Source organism: Leopardus geoffroyi, chromosome B3 (genome assembly GCF_018350155.1).
Source record: "Leopardus geoffroyi isolate Oge1 chromosome B3, O.geoffroyi_Oge1_pat1.0, whole genome shotgun sequence".
In the NCBI taxonomy this organism is placed as follows: domain Eukaryota; kingdom Metazoa; phylum Chordata; class Mammalia; order Carnivora; family Felidae; genus Leopardus; species Leopardus geoffroyi.
The window spans coordinates 118,624,956-118,645,305 of NC_059337.1; the positions used below are offsets into that span (position 1 = coordinate 118,624,956).

General features: G+C 52.2%; 2 protein-coding genes across 21 annotated transcripts in view; one reads left to right on the forward strand and one right to left on the reverse strand.

Annotated features, from left to right (window-relative positions):
- Positions 1-15,835, forward strand: part of PAPLN (papilin, proteoglycan like sulfated glycoprotein) — a 36,480-nt gene extending 20,645 nt beyond the window's left edge. For 4 of the 7 annotated variants that reach the window (XM_045451462.1, XM_045451458.1, XM_045451459.1 and 1 more), the window contains 13 exons: positions 2,176-2,256; positions 2,420-2,660; positions 3,657-3,777; positions 4,058-4,196; positions 5,255-5,732; positions 6,430-6,567; positions 6,674-6,798; positions 7,092-7,245; positions 7,787-7,924; positions 8,651-8,778; positions 8,862-8,970; positions 11,294-11,460; positions 15,378-15,835. In XM_045451462.1, coding sequence (XP_045307418.1) covers positions 2,176-2,256; positions 2,420-2,660; positions 3,657-3,777; positions 4,058-4,196; positions 5,255-5,732; positions 6,430-6,567; positions 6,674-6,798; positions 7,092-7,245; positions 7,787-7,924; positions 8,651-8,778; positions 8,862-8,970; positions 11,294-11,460; positions 15,378-15,553 — 2,195 coding nt within the window. In that variant the 3' untranslated portion in view covers positions 15,554-15,835. Of the gene's footprint in view, positions 1-2,175; positions 2,257-2,419; positions 2,661-3,656; positions 3,778-4,057; positions 4,197-5,254; positions 5,733-6,429; positions 6,568-6,673; positions 6,799-7,091; positions 7,246-7,786; positions 7,925-8,650; positions 8,779-8,861; positions 8,971-11,293; positions 11,461-15,377 lie in introns of those variants that run through there. The other 3 variants (XM_045451463.1, XM_045451464.1, XR_006705144.1) reach the window with 3 other exon arrangements.
- A 2,135-nt stretch (positions 15,836-17,970) lies between these two features.
- The window catches only part of NUMB (NUMB endocytic adaptor protein), a 197,935-nt gene continuing 195,555 nt past the window's right edge, over positions 17,971-20,350 (reverse strand). For all 14 annotated transcript variants that reach the window (XM_045451473.1, XM_045451479.1, XM_045451468.1 and 11 more), the window contains one exon: positions 17,971-20,044. In XM_045451473.1, the coding sequence (XP_045307429.1) occupies positions 19,329-20,044 (716 nt within the window). In that variant the 3' untranslated portion in view covers positions 17,971-19,328. The remainder of the gene's footprint in view (positions 20,045-20,350) is intronic.

A 20,350-nucleotide genomic window follows, 5' to 3' on the forward strand; every position in this document is an offset into this window, starting at 1 on the left:
AATGGACTGAGCCACCTAGGCGCCTAGTTTTAATTTTTTGAGGAAGGCTGGTGAAGAATTTTAAACATACAGAATAGTTGAAGAACTGTATAGCAAGCAGCCATGTACCCACACTTAAATTTTATACCTGCTATTTTGTTATATGTGCTTTTTCATGATTTACTTCCATCCCTTCATCTGTCAATCAAATTGTGGTTTTTTTTTGAAATGTGTTTTTAATATAGAATTTTTTTATTGAGGTGAAATTCACGTAACATACCGTTAACCGTTGCAAAGTGTATGCTTTGGTGCTGTGTACTCACAATGTTGTACGATCACCCGCTCTCCTCTAGTTTTAAAATATTTCATCACCCATAAAAGCACCCTGCTTTACTCCTTAAGTAATCACTCCCCGCTAACCCTAACTGCCTTCCCTGGTAAGCTGATCTGCTTTCTGTCTCTGTGGATTTGCCTGTTCTGGATGTATCGTATAAAAGGAATAATACACCTTTCGTGCCTACCTTTCACTCAGCAGGATGTTTTTATTTTTCTCAATTTTAAAATTTTGAGAGAGAAGAGAGTGCGGTGTGGAGGGAAGGGCACAAAGAGAGGGGGAGAGAGAATCTTAAGCAGGCTCCAGCCCCCCACCCCACCCCACGGTGTTCGATCCCGTGACTGTGAGGTCATGAGGACCTGAGCTGAAATCAAGAGTCAGATGCTTAACCGACTGAGCCACCCAGGCAGCAGAATGTTTTTAAGGTTCATCCAGGCTGGAGCACACATCAGCACGACCTCTTTCTTATGGCTGATAACAATTCCATGGATATGCCACAACCTGCTTATTCATTCTTCTGTGGATGTATATTTGGGTTGTTTCCATCTTTTGGCCCTAACCGATAAGACTACTATAAATGCTCATGCGTAAGTTTCTGTGTGGACATGTGTTTTCATTTCTCTTGGGTGTATGCCTTAGAAAGTGCTAGGCTCTATGATAATTCTATGTTTAACTTTTGGAGGAATTGCCGAACTGTTTCCATGGTGGCTGCACCAATTTACATTTCCACCCGCGGTGCCTGAGGGTTCCGGTTCACCCACGTCCTCACTGACATTTCTTACTTCAGCCTTTTTGATGACCGCCATGCTAGTGGGTGTGAAGGAGTATCTCACTGTGGCTTTGATTTGCATTTCTGTAATGACCGATGATGTTGAACATCTTTTCATGTGCTTATTGGCCATTTGTATATTTTCTTTGGAGAAATGTCTGTTCGAGTTCTTTGCCCATTTTTAAAATTATTTTTTTTTAAGATTTTCATTTTTTAAAAGTTCATTTATTTTGAGAGAGAGAGAGTGAGCAGGTGCACAAGCCAGGGGGCGGGGGGTGGGAAGCAGAGAGGAGGAGAGACAGAATCCCAAGCAGGCTCTGCACCATCAGTGCAAAGCCTGATGTGGGGTTCGAACTCAAAAACTGGGATTGTGACCTGAGCAGAGATCAAGAGTAGGATGCTTAACGGACTGAGCCACCTAGGCACCCCTTTAAGATTTTAAAGTCATCTCCACACCCAGCGCAGGGCTCAAACTCACGACCCTGAGATCAAGAGTTGGCTGCTCTACCAACTGAGCCAGCCAGGTACCCCACTTTGCCCATTTTTTAATTGATTGTTTGTCTTTTCATCAGTTCAATCTAAAAGTATCATTGCTTTGGGGCGCCTGGGTGGCGCAGTTGGTTAAGCGTCCGACTTCAGCCAGGTCACGATCTCGCGGTCCGTGAGTTCGAGCCCCGCGTCAGGCTCTGGGCTGATGGCTCAGAGCCTGGAGCCTGTTTCTGATTCTGTGTCTCCCTCTCTCTCTGCCCCTCCCCCGTTCATGCTCTGTCTCTCTCTGTCCCCAAAATAAATAAAAACGTTGAAAAAAAAAACTAAAAAAAAAAAAAAAGTATCATTGCTTTGTTTTACGTAGTTGGGATCAAACACCGATGCTAATTTTATATCTGGCTTTTCTTTTTGCGCAACATGTAACATTAGTGTTTTCTAGGACTAAAGACTCTTGAAACAGGGGAAGGGTGTTTTAGGAAATCACAGGTCTGTTCGTTCTCGCTTCTGCTGTCCTGGGTGCCCCAGGCGCTGCCTGAGTGGTGGGGTGGGGCCACGTGGTGGTTAGCGTGGCCACGGCGTGGGCCTGACCGCCCACTCCCTGCAGGCGTCCCCAGCATGCAGGACATGCACAGCAGCCCCGTGGATCCTCGCATATCTCTGGGGCCTCAGGCGGCCCCCACCTCAGGTGAGAAGCTCAGTGGAAGCCCCCAACACAGGGCCCTGGAGATGGAGGTTGAGGGGGGGTAGGTGGTTTAGGGGGGCTGGGGAGAGGTAGGTCTGGTGTGGACATAGATGGAGAGGTGTCCAGGCGGACACCTCATGTGTCTTTTGCTTCCTCTTCTTTCTAGATTCCAGAGGCCAGTGGTGGGCCCGTCAAGAGCAGCCCTCGGCCCACGGAAACCCCACAGGAGCCCAGGGCCTCCACCTGCCAGCCCCAGCCCCCTCTTTTCAGCAATCCCCACACAGACAGTCTGGCTTGGCACCCCACGACTGCAGACTCAGCCCCTATGGGTGCTGTCCTGACGGCCACACTGTATCTCTTGGGCCACAGTGGCAGGGCTGTCCTGGGGCCTCATGTCAGCAGAGCAGGTAGGTGCCTCTTCCTCTTCACCAAGTCAAAGAAGGGAGATGGGGCCGGGGGATGGTATCTGATGGGCAGGGCAGCGACTCCGAGCAGAGAGGGGGTGGGGTTTGCAGAGCTCAGGGATGGGACTTCCGAGGTGTTATCTCCCAACTGCCCTGATTGTGCAGTCTTGGGGACTCTGCTTCCTGTCACTGACCTTCCTAATGTGCAGAGTGGGGGTAAGAATTTCCGCTTTCGCTACCGAAGTCAGCCCGTTGAGGTGTAGCCTGAGGCTCTGGGAAGGCACGTGGGATAGAATTCTAGCGTCCAGATCCAGACCAGGCTACCGGTCTCTCCGGGGCTGGGGCGCTGAGAGCCCAGACTTTGGGGCCAGCAGCCCGGTGGCGATCTATCCGCTGTGTGCTGCGTGATCAGGGCAAGTTATTCCTTTGGTCTTGGCCTCCTCTGTGAGACTGGGAACAGTGACAGTCACAGGCCGGGTTGCCGTGAGGATGGAACCGTCCCAGGGTGCCTGGCACACGGAAGGCGCTCTGATGTGTTCCTCTTTCCCCTTCCTTCCCGTCTTGTGGTTGACAGAGCTGAAACAGGAGGAGGGCTCTGCTCACCCCTCTTCTGCCCCATCCCCCATCTGCTGCGATTTTGTAAAACCTACCCGGGAAGCCAAGATTTGTGCAGGCTTAGTGAATTTTCTCCTCGGTTAGGGGTTTCCGCCTTGGGTAGGAGTTGAGGAACCGTCAGGTATCAGGAGACACGGCCCTGCTTATCGTGTTACTGCTGTGTCCCTGGCTGCCACTGAGTGGTTGGTGGTTGTGGCTTGGCATGCAGAATGGTATGCCCCACGTGGAAGGACGCAGTGTCTCCCGTTCGGATCCTCAACTGCTCAGCTCCCAGCGTAGGGAGCCTCAGAGCCCAGTTTCCAGGATGCTGGAAGCTCGGGGGTCCCGTGAGGGTGGGGATCAGGGGTTGGGTGGTGATGAGACCGCTGTGTGATGCTTGTCTAGGTACGGGTGCTGCCCTGATGGGGTGTCTGTGGCTGAGGGGCCCCGTCAAGCTGGCTGTGCAGCATCTTACAGCAGTGATAAGACCGGGAGAAGGCCGGTGTCGAGAGCAGTGGCTTCCACGGTAAGTGTCTGGTTCACACGAGTGGGCAGGAGTCCCGCACCTGCTCAGCACCACTGTGATCCAGACTCTCTGCACTTGGGCTTCAGATACAGGCCTAGGCTGGAGTGGGGGTGTGTGCGTGCAGGGGGGTCCATCTGACCTTCCCCTGAGGCTGGCATACTGCATCATGGACCCCTAATTCTGTCCCTCCCTCTTCCTGTCCTCCTTCCCCAGGCAGCCTAGAGTCCCCACCAAGAGCCAGACCTATTCCCAACTTTCCCAGTCTGGGTTTCCTCCACAGGCTCCCAAGGCCCACCAGCCCCAGGTTCAGCAGAAGGAGCCCAGTGAGTGCCAGGGCTCCCGGTTTGGCTGTTGCTATGATAATGTGGCCTCTGCTGCTGGTCCTCTTGGGGAAGGCTGTGTGGGCCAGCCCGGCTATGGTGAGTGGATACCCCTTCATCCTTCCTGGTGAGTAGGCTGTGGTCCCGCTTTGCCCCCCTTAACCACCACAGAGCCCCACCCAGATCTTCCTACCAGATCAGTTATTCATTCATTTCTTTGACAAATATTTACTGATCACCTGCTAGGTGCCAGGTCAGAGAACAGTGCCATACTGTTCTTGTTTCCAACAGTTTGCATTTGAAACCATCTGACTGCTTGTGGGAGTTGGGGAGAATTGTAGGCAGGGCGCCCACAGACAAGGAAGGCTTGTCCTGCCCCGCCCCCACCATGGGGGCTCAGCCCCTTCCAGAGGCAGAGATGGTATAGGGTGGTCGGAGCCCGGATGGACAGGGATGTCCCCACCCTGCCTGGGATGAGTCCTAGAGGGAGGTCATTGAGACTGGAGCATGGGATATGTGGGTGGCACCGGCAGGGACCCTCACGGGGACCTCAAAAGCCAGATGGGCTGGTGGTCAGAGTCTGCAGGAGGCTGGTCCCTGGATGGGACCCCTGCAGGGGCCAGCCGCAGTCACATCTGTGTCTGTAGAGAGGCAGAGCAGGGCTGTGCTGGGAAGGTAGGCCGTTAGAACAGGCTGGCTGGGGGCTGGAGGCAGGTTCAGAGGCTGGGCCTCTTCACAGATGTCCCTGCGAGCTGAGGGCTGGGTTCTTATCATGAGCTAAGTACATCAAAGCTTGGTGCATGTGTGTACTCTAGGGACCTGGGTCAGGCATGGGGAGGGGCATGAGGGAGCCAGTCCAGGTTGCTCATGGCCCTGACCTTCTGGAGCACTCTAGTTCTGTGGGTGGAGGTGGATGGGCTGATCCCGGAGGCTGCTGGTGATCCCAGCCCAGGTAGGTCTGGGCAGTGAGCAGACTGTCCCCAGGGCCAGGTCAGGGGCCCAGACAGGGGTGTAGACCTGCTCCGTGAACTTGGGAAGAGCCTGGCTCCCACGTCTGAGGCTGACGGGGCGGTGGGCACTTCTTGGCAGGGCTCTGCCGGGGCAGTATCTGCAGCCTGATGACCTGCCCCCTCCCTGCCCCCTCCCTGCCCCCTCAGCCTACCCTGTGCGGTGCCTGCTGCCCAGTGCCCATGGCTCCTGCACGGACTGGGCCGCCCGCTGGTACTTCGTCCCCTCCGTGGGCCAGTGTAACCGCTTCTGGTATGGCGGGTGCCATGGCAACGGCAATAACTTTGCCTCCGAAGAGGAGTGCGTGAGCAGCTGCCGGGGACGTCAACAGGAGCCCCCCAGACCTGAGCCTGGGGCCTCTGGCCAGAGCACCCATAGAGACGGTGGTGGCAGCGGTCCTGGAGGCCAGCAAGAGGCCAGCGGGCACAGGACGGGGGCCACAGTCCAGACGAGGCCCTTGCCTTCTGGTGGCCTCTGGTGGCGAGACCGAGAGCCTGGGCCTGGAGAGGAGGGCCACGCCCAGGCCTTTGGAGAGAGGCCCCTGGGCCAGGAGCTTGGGCCCAGTGCCCCTGGACTGGGCAGAGATGCCGGGAGGCCAGCGGCGCCCTCCCACAGCTCTTCCTACAGGTGAGGCCTACCTTCCCCAGGTCAGGAGCTGCGCCCATTGGAGCCCAAACCCTGAGGTCTGCAGATCCTCCCGCCCCATCCCTAACCTCAAATCCTCCAAATGGTCTTGCCTGGGGGGCCTTCGCCAATAGATGGTGGGTGCCTGGGTCTGATCTTGCCAGGACGCCCCGGGGCCTGTCTAGTTGGAAAAGCTTGCAGGCTTCGTGACCTTTGGCAACTCATCCAACTTCTCCAAGCCTCAGTTTCTTGACCTGCAAAATGGTGATATCCTCTCTTAGATTTAGTATGGGTTCCACAGTCTTGGGACTATGTCCTATTAATGAGACTTTTGGGGAGAACAGAAACAAATAAGTAAAACTTGAAATTCCAAAGGGATCAAGCAGTGGTTTAGTTCTACACGGGAATCTGGTGTGAGCTCTCTCTCCCGACCTCTCCACGCCCTGGGCTCTGTACCTCCCTTGCTGCTGTTGCAGGACCAGGTTGAGGTAGCTACGTCCAAGGGCATGGTGGGGAGCCGGGGTGGGGGTGGAGTGAATTCCTGAGGCCACGGGCTTCTAGAGCTGGGCCTCCCAGGGGACCCCAAAGGTGCCTGAGACAGGATGGGCACCGAGCTCTCTGTGGTGGGACACCGATGGAGGGGGAGTCCCTGGCCCTGGCGCGTGTGTTGTTAGTGCAGGTTCTCACCCCCACTTCCCAGGATCAGCTTGGCAGGCTCGGAGCCAGCCCTGGTGCAGGCGGCCCTGGGGCACTTAGTGCGCCTCTTCTGTCAAGACGACACCTCCCCGGCGCCCCATGCCAGGTGGCAGAAAGATGGGCGGCCCATCTCCTCTGACAGGTGATCTCCCCTGGCATGGGAGGGTGCAGGCAGGGTTACGGTAGGAGCACTCTGGTAGGAGCACTGGGGCCTGAGGGGGCCTGGGCTCACTGTCCTCCTCATTCAGGCACAAGCTGCAGCCCGACGGCTCCCTGGTCATCAGTCCCCTGCGGGCAGAGGACACTGGCACCTACAGCTGTGGCAGCAGCAGGCCAGGCCGTGACTCTCAGAAGATCCAGCTTCGTGTCACAGGTCTCTGTCCCCACCCCACGCCCAGCAGAACAGGTCTCCGTTCCCACCCCACACCCAGAGGATTGTCATGGCCCCAGGTGGGAGGCACTGGCTGGGAGGGCCTGAGCCAGGGTGCTCCCACGCTGGAGGGGCCCCTTCTGCTGGCAGGGACCACGTGCTCCAGTTGGGCTGAGGTGAATGTCTTCCCCCTTGTGACCCTCATTTTTCCACACGTCCCTGGCCAGCCTCATGGCCCTTCCTTCCTTCCGCTGCATTCCCCCCACAGCTCACCCCTTCTCCTGGCCTCATGACAGGGGGTGATGTGGCCGTGCTGTCTGAGGCTGAGCCAAGGCACTTCCCTCAGACCAGGGACCCAGCCCAGGGCCACAGTCCTCGGGAGTCCAGCCTAGTGGGGAACGCGGGGGGCCTGGGGGCTGTCTCCTCCTTGCAGATTCGGCCCACGACCAGGTAACAGTGCAGCAACGCCATTCTGCTCTCAGCCTACCCCACTGGAGGGCCAGGGCCGATGGGGGTCCCAGTGGTGAAAGGAAGGGAGAGTGGGTGGGGTCACAGGGCTCTGCCGGGCAAGGACTAGGGAGGTGGAAAGGGAGCCCTCTTCCCTTCCCCGAACAGTTGAGACTGGCCCATGGCCCAGGGCCCAGGAGCTGAGGGAAGGGAAGCAGAGCAGGAGCTGGAGAGCCTGAGATGGCCTTGATGGGAGTTTATAGAGGGGTTGCAGAGGGCTGGAGGGGCCCAAGTCAAAGTGCCTTGTGCAGGGCAGATGTGCAGGGCGGGGAGCAGTCGAGATTCTGGGGTGGTGGTTGGGGGTGGGGAAAGCGAGAAAGCTGGAGGTGGCTTTTAGACTGCCCCGGGTAGTTATTGGTGATGTCCTGACCAGCACAGAGCAGCTTTCTTAGGAAGCTGAATGTGGCTGGAGAGGGAGAAGGGGGTCAGATGCTTGTGCAGACAGAGTCCCCCCTCTCATGGCTGTGGGGTGCTTGTTCTGCAGGCTGCTTCTGGACAGGAACCAGCCTAGGGTGGTGGACGCCCATCCAGGTCAGCGGATCCGGTTGACCTGTCGTGCTGAGGGCTTCCCACCCCCAGCCATTGAGTGGCAAAGAGATGGGCAGCCCCTCTCTTCCCCCAGGTTTGTTCAGCTCCTCTCTTCCCCTTCCGGTCCCGCCTTTAGCCCCTGACCCTGTCCAGGCCGCAGGGGAGGGAGCTGCCAGGTGCCACCTCTGGTCAGTCCTGAGCAGGACTCCAGGGGCTCTTGAGAGAGGATACCACTGGGGGTAGGGCTCCTTGGGCAGACCAACATTTGGGTTTCTGGGTCTTTCCACTGTGGTTAGTGGACAGAAGTAACAGGCTAGCTAAGGAGAGGTGATGGCTGAGGGACAAAATGGAGGCAGACCCATTTCTGGCTGTAACCATAACAGCATGGGCATGTATCGTGCCCATTAGGAGTATGAGGCTTGTTCTCTATCATACAGTCTTCAGGAGAGCCATGTGGAGGTAGGTATTATTTTATCCCCATTTTACACACAGGAGTTTAACACGCCATACAGCTCCTAAGTGGCAGAACCAAGATTTGAGTCTACTGAATGAGCACAGCAAGAACTAGAAACCCAAACCAGAATTATTTTGTATTTGGAGATTGGAAATGGTTTATTGCCAGGCTTAAAAGTCAGGTACCTTCAGGTAAACGAGAGAGCTCAGCATCTGGAGGACCTCAGGGCCTAAGGTTAGATGGCCCTTTGCTCAGACCCCACTGAAAGGGCCACTCAGCCTCTTATGGGGAAAGGAAGACCCTGCCCCACCCCCATTTCTTCCAGCCCCTTGGGGGAGGAGCTACCTGACTGTGCTTTGTCTCTAGACACCAGCTGCAGCCCGATGGCTCTCTGGTCATCAGCCACGTGGCTCCGGAAGATGGCGGCTTCTATGCCTGTGTTGCTTTCAACGGGCAGGACCGAGACCAGAGATGGGTCCAGCTCAGAGTTCTGGGTGAGGTGGCAGTCCTGAGGGTCAGGTGGCACAGGTGGGGCAGGACTGGTGTGGTGGCTGACAATGCCTCCTCCTTGCCCTAGGGGAGCTGGCCATCACAGAGCTGCCCTCTACTATGCTGGTGCCAGAGGGTGACACGGCCAGGCTGCTATGCGTGGTGACAGGAGAAAGTGTAAACATCAGGTGGTCCAGGTAAGGCTCGATTCCAGGCAGGCCTGGCCCTCAGAAGCTTGTAGTTTGGAGAAGACGCTCCCCTTTCTGCAGCGATACTGCTGTTCCCACTGCCTGCGGCCTTCATTCTTCAACTCCTACCTGCAGGCCTGGTGGCAGCACCCCCTTCCCTACACGGCGGGGCCCCACAGGACTGCTCTCTTTCTTTTGGTTGGGCTACACCAGGGTCTCTCAACCTCGGCACTCTTGACATTTCAGACCTGATAACTTTTGGTGGTTGGGGCAGTTCTTTGTATTGTAGGGTGTTCAGCAGCATCCAGGCCACCCACCCACTAGATGCCAGTAGTACTTCTTCCCAAGTCATGACAGTTGACAGTATCTGGAGATGGGGGTAGAGAACCACTGGGTATACTCAGCTGTGGGGACTTCAGTGTCGTTTACACCAGATCAGTTGCTCTTTTATTCGTTCATTCCTTCTTTCAGCAACTTTTTTTTTTTTTTTTTTTGGCCCCCTTCCTCCTTGCAGTGTGTCAGCAATAGCCTAGGCTCTGGGGATCTTGGGGGTAATCTGAGCCCCCCAGATACTCCCCAGGCAGGAGATGGCCCTGTGTCCCCTGAGCTCCAGAGGTTTGCCCTCAGTGCTATCTGTGCATAGAGCACTGAGGCTGCCTTCTATCTGGGGGAATCAAGGGGTGGCAAAGCAGGTGACTTTGGCTGAGCCTTAAAGGCTGAGGAGGGGAAGGATGTTCTTGATCAAGCCTCAGAGGTGAGTACTGGAGAGATGATGTCAGGATGGGAAGGGGCCTGCACGCAGGAGGGAGGCAGGGAGCCTCTGTAGGCTTTTCAGCAGTTGTTCTTGGTGCAGGCCTGCCTTGATCAGGTCGGGCCTCTGATTATCCTTTCGCGCTTCTGTCTTCAATTTTGCTTCTCCTTGATCTTACCAGCAGCAAACATGCTCAGGAGTCCCCGCTTTCAAAGCATAACATAAAAGATACCCTCCTCTGACCCTGTATTTCCCTGCAGACCCTGGCCTCATCTGGAGTCTCCCCCTCACAGTATGGCTGTTCATACTGGGGGTCTCCACCTGTTCACCCCCTACTCACAGCTCAGTCCTTGCACAGGGGCTCACATCCACCCACCACTCCAGGATACTGACCTGTTCCTAAACGTTCTGGACGTTATCTCAGTCCCCACATGACCTGAGAGGTGTTCTTCTGCTGACCATTTGCATCTCCTGACATGCTCCCTCCTCTTGGCTCCAGGAAACTACTGTCTTCTGATGTTCTTCCTTCTCTGGCTGCTGCTTCTGTTTTCCTGGCTGGTTTACCTTTTCACACCAATGTCTCGGAGGCGGATGCACCTCAGGGTCTGTCCTTGGTCCTTGGCTTGTCTAACTTCACCTTGGGCAACCTTGTTGACACATGGTTTCCAGGGCCACCCAGTGCTGATAGACTGTCTGGGTTCAGACCTCAAATCCAATGCATCTCATGGGCATTGTATCTCATGGGCATCCAGAATGCCAAATGGTGGAAAAGAACACTCACCGTTGACCCGTCCTCCCCGCCCTGGATCTCCCCATGGTGGAGGGGCACCGCCATTACCCAGCAACCCTGAGTAACCACTGTGGTCCTTCATTTCTCCTCCCTTACCTTGCACATCCTCCCCTTACCCATGTGTGCACTTCTGTAGGAGCCACTTTCCTGCTCTCTGCTTTCAGGCTTGTCCTAGGCCCAGTCATCCAAGGGCAGATACTCTGTCAGTCCTGCTTAGTTCACACTCTTCCATTCCCCCCAGGGTCCAGTCCAAACTCCCATTGAGGCCTTGTCCACTTCTCTCCCTGCTCTGACCATGGCCTCTGCCTTCCAGCTCCCGAGTCCCTTTGTTCTCCCGTTGGCTGGCCAGCTGCTCCTCCTCATTCTCAAGTCGGGTCTCAGCTCTGTCTTCCTCAGGGAGGGTGCCCCTAAACACCTACCCCAGTACCCTCAAGGCAGGGAGCGCTTACGTCGCTTGCCCAGCACAGGGCCCGGTACCACACAGCTGCTGGAAAGACTGTTGATAAAAAGTGAGAGTGGGGCTTCCCTTGTGGGTAAGAGGCAAATTCATGGTAACTGAGACCAGTGTGCTCAGTTGGGGTGAGTTCCCTCTACTTTTGAGTTATTTTGCTCTGATAGTGTTCTTTTTGGCACCTGGCCCATCTCTTTCTTGAAGTGAGGGTCCTCTGTCCACAGTGATTACCTCCTCCCTTTGTCTCTGGGCTCTGGGGCGCTGGGAGTGGCAGCATGGCCTCCTAGGGCCTCAAGACCAGAGGCCGTGGACGGCTCTCCCAGTGTCCTGTCCCCTTCAGGAATGGGCTGCCGGTGCGGGCTGACGGGCATCGAGTCTACCAGTCCCCAGATGGCACACTGCTGATCCACAACCTGCAGCCCAGAGACGAGGGCTCCTACACGTGCAGTGCCTACCGTGGAAGCCAGGCAGTCAGCCGCAGCACGGAGGTGAAGGTGGGCCCGCCGGGTAAGAGGCCCACCCCAGGGACTCACTTGTTCCCAAAAGCCGGCTTTGTGCTGCACAGGTCTGAGTGACTCTAGTCTGAGTCCTGGCTCACTCTGCCGGTTCCTGGTAGTGTCACCTGTGGCAAGGGGCTCTCCTGAGCCTCCCTCTTCTCACATATACAGAGGGCTATTCCACCACCTGAGAGGGCTGCGGCGAGGTGAGGGAAATAATGCAGATGATGGGCATCTGGTAATAGCTTAATAGATGACGTTAAATATTTAGACTTACTGATTTTGAGAAGTAGGATATGTAATACTTAAGGCAAACCATTAAGTCTGTCCATTCTAATTAGGGTGGCAAAAAGTGCTCCTATGATGGAGAAGCGCCTTCATGGCCCTTTGACCATATATAACTCAGAAAGGGAAGGGCAAGTATTAGTATTGTCATCTTACAAATGAGACAGATGTCAAGAGACCTTACGTGATGTCTCCACAAGTCACACGGCAAATTAGTGGCCCAGTTGGGACTACAACCTAGTCCTCATATTTAATTTTCTTTTCCCTAAAGTATCACACCTGTTACTGGGCAGTTTGATATTTTAGTTTTATATTCTCTAGCTCTTGCTCTGAGTTACATTTCAATAAACCTAAGCACCATATCACAAAACAATTAGTTTCATACCACTAAGAAAAACATGCTGTTAAAGACACAGTGCTAAGAGACCATCAATTCAGATGCAGTCTAATTTGAGAGGTGTTAATTTGGAGATGCACTTATTTTCACACTTTGAGAAGATGGATTCATAAGAGCCCTATATTCAAATAAGCCAGAGGGAAGGGGGCAGAGGAGGCTCTGCCCTGTGCCCAGCACGTGTCCTTGGTCTGGGTTCATGGATTGCCTGGACAGCAGGGCAGTGCCCCAGGCCGAGCCACCAGTTCTCAGGAGGCCTCCAGCAGGCTTGGGGGAAAGGTGCCAGGGCCTTTCCTGTCCGCCTGGACGTTCACAGCAATCAGGGCTGCAGCACTGCACCAAGAGTGTTGTTTTAGCAAGGGCTGTCAGGCCTGGCTGCCGCCTGTCTGCTATGCCGAAGGTGGGAACTGGCCAGTGCTAGAGGATGAAGGTCTGCAGTAGAAATGCTGCTTAGTGGATCAGACTGACATGTAGGCTTCCAGTTTGTGCGCTCCTTAGGACAGCCACTGGGATTCGAGTCCTTAGGCCCCCAGGTCAGTGCCTGGCATCACTAGGTGCTCAGGCCTTGGTGACTGAGTGCATGTGTGCATGAAGGCATTACGTTGGCAAAAACACTGTGCTGCAGGGGCCGCTTCTCATCTCTACTGTGCCCAGCATACTGATCTCTTGTCTACATACCAACCAAACTTACAAGACTCTAGATCAACCAGAATGCGGATTTATGTGAGAAAAAGAGCTGTCACAGGAGCCAGGTGTTCATGTTTGTGATTAATTATAGATCTGTCTACAGGAGAAGCCGAATTATAATCAGAACCTTGTTTGAGGGCAAAGTCTGGTGGGGCTCCTGCTGATGTGTGGTTGTAAGCTGAAATGGTCTGGCATGATGGGTCTCACAGACAGGACAGGAGCCGTTGGAGTCAGGCTCCTGCCCTCTGCTGGAAGAGTGTTGCTAATCTTAGATATTTTGTGGGCACCTTTCTTTTTTTTTTTTTTTAAAATTTTTTTTTTTTTCCAATGTTTATTTATTTTGGGGACAGAGAGAGAGACAGAGCATGAACGGGGGAGGGGCAGAGAGAGAGGGAGACACAGAATCGGAAACAGGCTCCAGGCTCTGAGCCATCAGCCCAGAGCCCGACGCGGGGCTCGAACTCACGGACCGTGAGATCGTGACCTGGCCGAAGTCGGACGCTTAACCGACTGCGCCACCCAGGCGCCCCTGTGGGCACCTTTCATGCTTAGAAGCGGTCTCTCCTGTCTTTGTATTCATTCTGATTAGGCTGCAGACTTCTGCTCTCACCTGTTTATGCTTTTTGTAGGGTCTCACTGCTTGAGGCTGCCTCATGCCTCACTCTGCCCTATTCATGGTCTGGTGGCATACTGCAATTAATGTTAGCATCAGAGTAGGGGGTCTTGACCTAGTCTTGCTCTGGTGTAAGGGACATACTTCTTTTGAGGACCTCTCAACCTTCTTGCCTGAAAGACTTGCCTAAAACACTGTAAGGATAGAACATAGGGCATCACTCACTTTTTTGAATGAGAGGGAATGAGGCTATGGAACAAAACACAGGTAAGCACTCAAATTTTAGCCACAGTTACTGTGTGCCCAAGGTGCTATTATCATCTCCATTTCAGATGAGGAAACACAGAGAGCTCAAGTAACTTGCCCAAAGTCACCCAGCTGGGGAATAGGAGAGCCAGGATTGTGCTCAGGCCTTCTGGCTCCAGAGCTGGTGTGCTTAACCATCATGTGGGGCCCCAAACCTCTGGGCCCTGTGATAGGCCCCTGGGCTGCAACTGCTCAGAGAAAGTTGATGCCAGAGTGACAGATTTCTTAATATGTACAAATGGCTTGCTATTTATGTAAATGTAGGTACAGTTGATGCTTGAGCAACACAGGGATTGGGGTGCCAATACTCTGCAAAAATCTGGGTATAACTTTGACTCTCCAAAAATTTTACTAATAGCCTGTTGATCAAAGCCTTACTGATAACACATATCGTATATGTATTATATAGTGTATTCTTACAACAAAGAGAAATTGTTGAGAAAATCAAAGGAAATACAGTACTGTATACATTATTTATTTTAAAAAAATGTGGACCCATGCAGTTCAAACCCAAGTTGTTCAAGGGTCATCTGTAGTTTGTATTCTCATTATACTGATATACCAAAAGTCATTCACTACTCAGATACAGTCTGTTGTATTTTTGGGAGGAAGCAAGGGGAGAGAGAAAGATTAAGCCTATGAGGTCTGACTTTAGGGAAGGTGTCACTCTGGCTTAAGCCAAAAGCCCCTTCCAGAAGGGAAAGGGAAGTTAACTAGGTAAGGCCACTTCAGTCCTATAAGGAAGAAGCAGAATGAAACACAGGGGTTGTTTTTTCAATAGTCCTGTTTATTTTTAAAGTAGTCTCCATGCCTAACGTGGGGCTGGAACTCATGACCCCAAGATAGGTAGTCACGTGCTGTACCAACTGAGCCAGCCAGGCGCCTTTTTTTTTTTTTTTAATCTCTATGTCCAACGTGGGGCTCGAACTCCTGACCCAGCTATTAAGAGTCACATGCTCCACTGACTGAGCCAGCCAGGTGCCTTCCTCACAAGGATTTTTAAGATACAGAAGCCCCTGGCACATTTGGCGGCGGGGGGGGGGGGGGGGGGGGGGGGGCTGGCAACCAGCATTTTTGTGCTCAGTGCAGTATTAGAGCCATAGTTCACAAGGTTGTTCTAATCACTTTGCCTAATACTTGCTCTCTCTGGGGGGCGGGGGAGTGTGGGAAAATTGGGAAGATGGGGAATGAAGCGACTGAGATGCACTGGGGCTACTGAAGGCACAACACATTAAATCAGCAATGAGAGGACAGCTCTTGCCAACTCAGAATTTTACTTAGGTTGATCCTACTCCCTTCCCAGTCCAGGGGCTAAGGCAGCTGTCATTCAGCTCTTCAGGTCACAATTGCAAGGGTAGGAGTTAACTTCAGGAGATGTTTAATCATCCGGTCGGTCACTATTTGGGAGTCTGCATTGGGCTGAGGTTGCAGGACAACCGGAGGACCACTGCATGCCTAAATGAGGCCCATGGCGGGGGGTGGGGAGGCACTGTAGACACACGTGTTAAAAGGTTCCAGAATAACTGTACTTTTTGGGAATCTGGCAGATCTAGTGTTGCTTTCCTTTAAGGCAAAGAAAGAATAGGTGGGACTTTTCAGCGTACACAGCTTCCTTAACCACTTTCTCTCCCTTATTTTGCAGCACTGGCAGCCCAGCCCAGGGACCTCAGCAGGGAGTGTATGGATCAGCCTGAGCTGGCCAACTGTGATTTGATCCTGCAGGCCCAGCTCTGTGGCAATGAGTATTACTCCAGCTTCTGCTGTGCTAGCTGTTCCCGCTTCCAGCCTCACGCTCGGCCTGTCTGGCAGCAGGGATGAAGGCTAGCTCCAGTCCAGCCCCAGTCCTGAAGCAAGTCTCGGGCTGCTGTCTCTGGCTGGCAAAGGGAGCGATCTTCTAGAGAATGGGCTCTTTCAGCCCCTGACCCCCCCAGCCCCCCCCACCCCGCAGTGCTGTGCCTCAGCAGCAGATAGCACCTGCCTCGCTTCCGACACTACAGGCAGCGGTCAAGAGGAGTCTGCTTGGATAAGGACACCCTTTCCTTTACGGCTTCCTTCTATAATTTCTGTTATACAGGACCAATTCACTGGGTTCTAAAGCAAGCTACCAGGGTTCTCACTTCATTTAAAGCTGGGTGGGGAGGTGTGTAATGGGTTCAAAGTTAACACCTGTCTCACACGGGCACACTAACTCTTGCTGTGTCAGGCAAGTTTCTTTGCTAGAACTCCATCTCATCTAGTGTCAAACAGTGGTCCATTACTCTAGTCAACCTCCCCCTTCCAGGTAGTGTAGCAACCAGCTTCAACTCGCATCTGTACATACAGTTAATGGCATGTTTGTGAAGCTCTTGCCAAAGTGGAACACGACATGTAAGGCTCAGTACAGGGATGTGGGATGAAGGAGCGGCAGCTGCGTTATTGTGTGAGCATGACAGGATGGGGCCGGGGTCGGGGGGAGCTCCTTACTTTCATCAGAAGCTGGTGCCTGAAGCCCTCCTCCTGAGGCTGACCTGCAGAGCCTGGTGGTGAGGACTGCCTCACACCTGCATCAAGCTGACCTGTTCTGTACAGTGACCAACTGGGAGCCTCTCCTCCCCAAGCAGGAATCTGTGAAGCAAAATGTTTGCTTCCAGATACAAATCAGACTATTAAAAACAGGCAGCAGCAGGATAGGGGACCAATGGAGGGGAAGGCAATGTATTAACAATGAAGGGATTTCAGTTGGAAGAAATCCTTCTCCATCCCTCAGAACCTCCGGTTCCCTACTGCTAAACAAGAGGCCCGGATTCAATGAGCTTCCAGGTCCCTTTCCGCTTTAACCTTCTACCCATCCTCCAGTAGACTGGCTGGGCTAAGCCAAGGCTAAGCGACAGGTTATTCTGGGACACAGGAAAGACAGGCATTATAGGGAAAGCTGACTTTTATTACCAACGCACTGGCTGGAAAAGAGACAAACTGCATCATGGGTGAGTGATACTTCTTTGTCTACCTCTCATTCAGCACAGGAAACATGGGTTAGGGGCAGAGGTATTTTTTTCTTTCCATTTAAAAAAAATACAGAGGAGCATCCCCTTTCATTTATCATGGCTGGTTTTTCTATACAAATTGGAAACTAAGGGCTATTTTCCTGGACTCCCCAATTCCTTATTTGCCAATTGGCAACGTAATTCAGAAGGTAAGTCTGAGGTTAGCTAGCTCTTCTTAGAACTAGTCACAGAAGAGTGGGCCAAGGTTAGGGAAACAATAAAACTCAATCTAGACAAGTGGTTCTCAACCCTCTTCCATACTGGAAGCTTTTTCTTTACAAAACAAAACAAAACAAAAAAACACCCTGAGCGGCACCTGGGTGGCTCAGTCAGGTTAAGTATCTGACTTCGGCTCAGGTCATGATTTCACAGTTTGTGAGTTTGAGCCCTTCATCAGGCTCTGTGCTGACAACTCAGAGCCTGGAGACTGGTTCAGATTCTGTGTTTCCCTCTCTCTCTCTCTCTCTCTGCCCCTCGCCCACTTGCGCTCTCTCAAAAATAAATATATATATAAAAAAATACCTGAATGTGGGTCCCCACCTGCTCCCCGACATGAGAATTTTAAAAGCTTCCCAGGTGGTTCTAATACATATCCAACGCTGAGACTCACTGCTTCAGTCAGGGCCTTCTCAGAATGTGAATCTTGTTCAAATGTAGATTCTGATTACTAGGTCGGGGGGGTGGGGGGGGGGGGTCAGGGGTGGGGCTGAGATTCTGTATCTCCACTCCTAGGTGAAGTCCATGCTCTTGTTCCAGACCACACTTTGAGCAGTAAGGATCTGACATCAGAGATATGCTTAGGACCAACCAAAGCCTAAAGTATAAATACAAAAGTGAATTTTAAGAGTAGACTAGCACAATAGATAAAGGGGACCAAGAGGTACAATCTTCCGGTTGTAAGTCACAGAGATGAAAGGTATAGCAGAGAGAATGTAGTCAACAATACTGTAATAACATGTGTGGTGACAGATGGTGACCATACTTATTGTGAGCATTGTGTAATGTATACAATTATCAGATCAATATGTTGTACACCTGAAGTTAACATTGTATGCAAATTATACTTCAATAAAAAAAAAAAAAGTCCCAATAAAAGATTTTCTAGACATCAAACTGGAGTTCAGCAGAATGGAGCAAGAACAGACCAAAAAGAACTAAAACACATTTACTAATAAAGAAAAGGGGAAAGACCAGCCCTTCAGGGGCAAAAGCTTCTACCACGAACATTTATTTTTGTTAAAGCAGATTATAAATTCTCATCAGTACAAATATATATAACTTACATTTGATTGTAAGGCCAACGTTCAAAAGTAAAAATGAGATGGGATCTCACGTCGTTACCAGAGGTCAAGTGGCTACAACTGGCAACGGGATGCTCTCACCACAAGTGGGGGGACCGGCTCACACACAGCTATTAAACCAGAATCTCCATCCCCACAAAGCTGGTGGGGACAAAATCTAAAGGACAAAACAAAACCCGAGACCCACATGACAAATCAACACAGTAACCTGTGCTCCCGTCCATGGATATGATTAAGTCATTGTCACCTTAGTGTTAAAACAAAAGTAGAGGATTAACATAAGGAAACTGCAGCAGTATATAAAAGAAAATACGTATTCTCTGTAGAATGTATTCAGATTGATTCCATTAAAATTACATTAGGATTTCATCACAGGTTTAAAACCAGGACAATACTGCTCTTTCATTTTCGTTAAAACTACCACCTAGGGACTGTATTGGTCATACGCATGATTGTTGCTGCAAGGTGCTACTTACAACGAATGATACCAAGTAATAGGGATCCCATCTGCAACTCCCAACCTCTCCTCTCTCCACATCAATAGGCATCACTGATAAATCAATCTTATGTACAATTTCTTACAGCTAACCCTTTTACCTTTGGCAAGATTACTTACAACTCATACAACTTTTTAATATTGAGAACTATTTAAAATATTCTAAATGCATAAAAATAAAGATTTTGGCTTTTTTGATATATATTTATAATATTTATTCTTACTCAAAGTGGAAGCTCAACTTTACCCCTAAAATATAGCTCTGTTGGGCAGTTGCTGTGCCCTCCTGGGAATTCTGGCAGCATGGCCTGCCTCTCGTCCCCAGCCCGAGCACAGGCCACCATGTTCTTTATCTCTAAGACAGGCCAGTGAGAGGCGGCAGGTGAATGGCCTGAAAAATGAAGGGTGATTGTTTTGCTTCCCGTTGTGTTTTATATTCCAGTAAATGTGCTTTGAATACAGATTCCTGTTCAGATACTCTGCCTCTCTGCTGCCAGAGATTTTTAAGGGGCTGAGGGAGTAGGAGGGGGACAGAGGGCAACATTTCCTTGACTTCTTTAGCCCAACTGAAAGACAACTCTTCTCTAGGAATGTTTCTTCCATTTTTTTTCAAAATCACCTCTCCTAGCACTCTGTGCCTGGACATGCTCCTTAAGACCTTTGGGATTAGTGAAAAGTATACTGACTGGGAACACAAAGTTCCCTTTGCTTCTTTGACCTCTGCCCCTGCCCTTGCCTAAGTATGGGCAAAATACATAAGCCATAGAGACTACTTAAAGTTCAATTTCAAATGTTTTCTGTAAGTCACTGGAGAAAGGGTTGGTGGGAGAGGGGTTAGTACGCTGCTTGGACTTGCTTTCTAATGCAGCCCACTGGGCTTCGAAGGGATCCACCGGACAGGCCCCTGCAGGAACCTCTGTGTGCTTATCTCCCGAGGCTAACCTGCCATCGTCTACACCATTGAAAGCTGCAGAACCGTTGAGGTGCTGAGCAGGAGGCTTAAAGAAGGGACTGGCAGTAGCACTGCTTGTCTCATACTGAGGGAATGTCTGCTGCTTGACCAGGCTGGGAGACTGATGGGAGTGGGCAGCCTGAGGGTGGCCTGCAGTGCCAAACACGTTGGCTACCATCTGGGAGGGAGTGATGCCCACCACAGGCACATTAGGGGCTGGATAGGGCATCCCATTGGCCACAGGATAGGACTGGGCAGGGACAAAGGCTGGTGGCAGGGGTGGGACCACACCCACTGGTACGGGCTGAGAGGTGAGGAATGCATTCCCTTGGAAAGATGGCGCTGGCTGGGTGATGGCAGTGGGTGGAGGAGGCTGGAGAACTGGCTGCAGAGAGGCAGCTGAGGCCTGGGGCTGCTGCGCCCGGACACTCTTGGACACCTCTTCTAACCAGCGGTCAGCCTCAGAGGGAGTGCGTCTGTGACCAGCCTGGAAGAGACCTGGAGATGCAGCACCAGAAGATTGACTCCACTCGGTCCCTGAAACCAATGAGATCAAGAGAGACAAAAGAATCAGAATCGTTAGGGGCTTCTTTCCTTACCTGATAACCTTGGTTACCTGAATGATCCTAACATGTGGAACAAGTGCCCCTAATGGGACACTTTGTAGTTCTAGCAGGTGTGAGAAAAGTCTCTATTACCAGCTGAGGAGGTTTTGCTTTAGGACAAAGGAAACCTGTCAGACCATGCTGCTATCGCAGACACACTGAGGAGCTGTCTAGATAGGGCTCAGACTCCATGGAACTAAGGCAGCTGGCTGGCATCTGAAACCCCTTCCTATTGCTG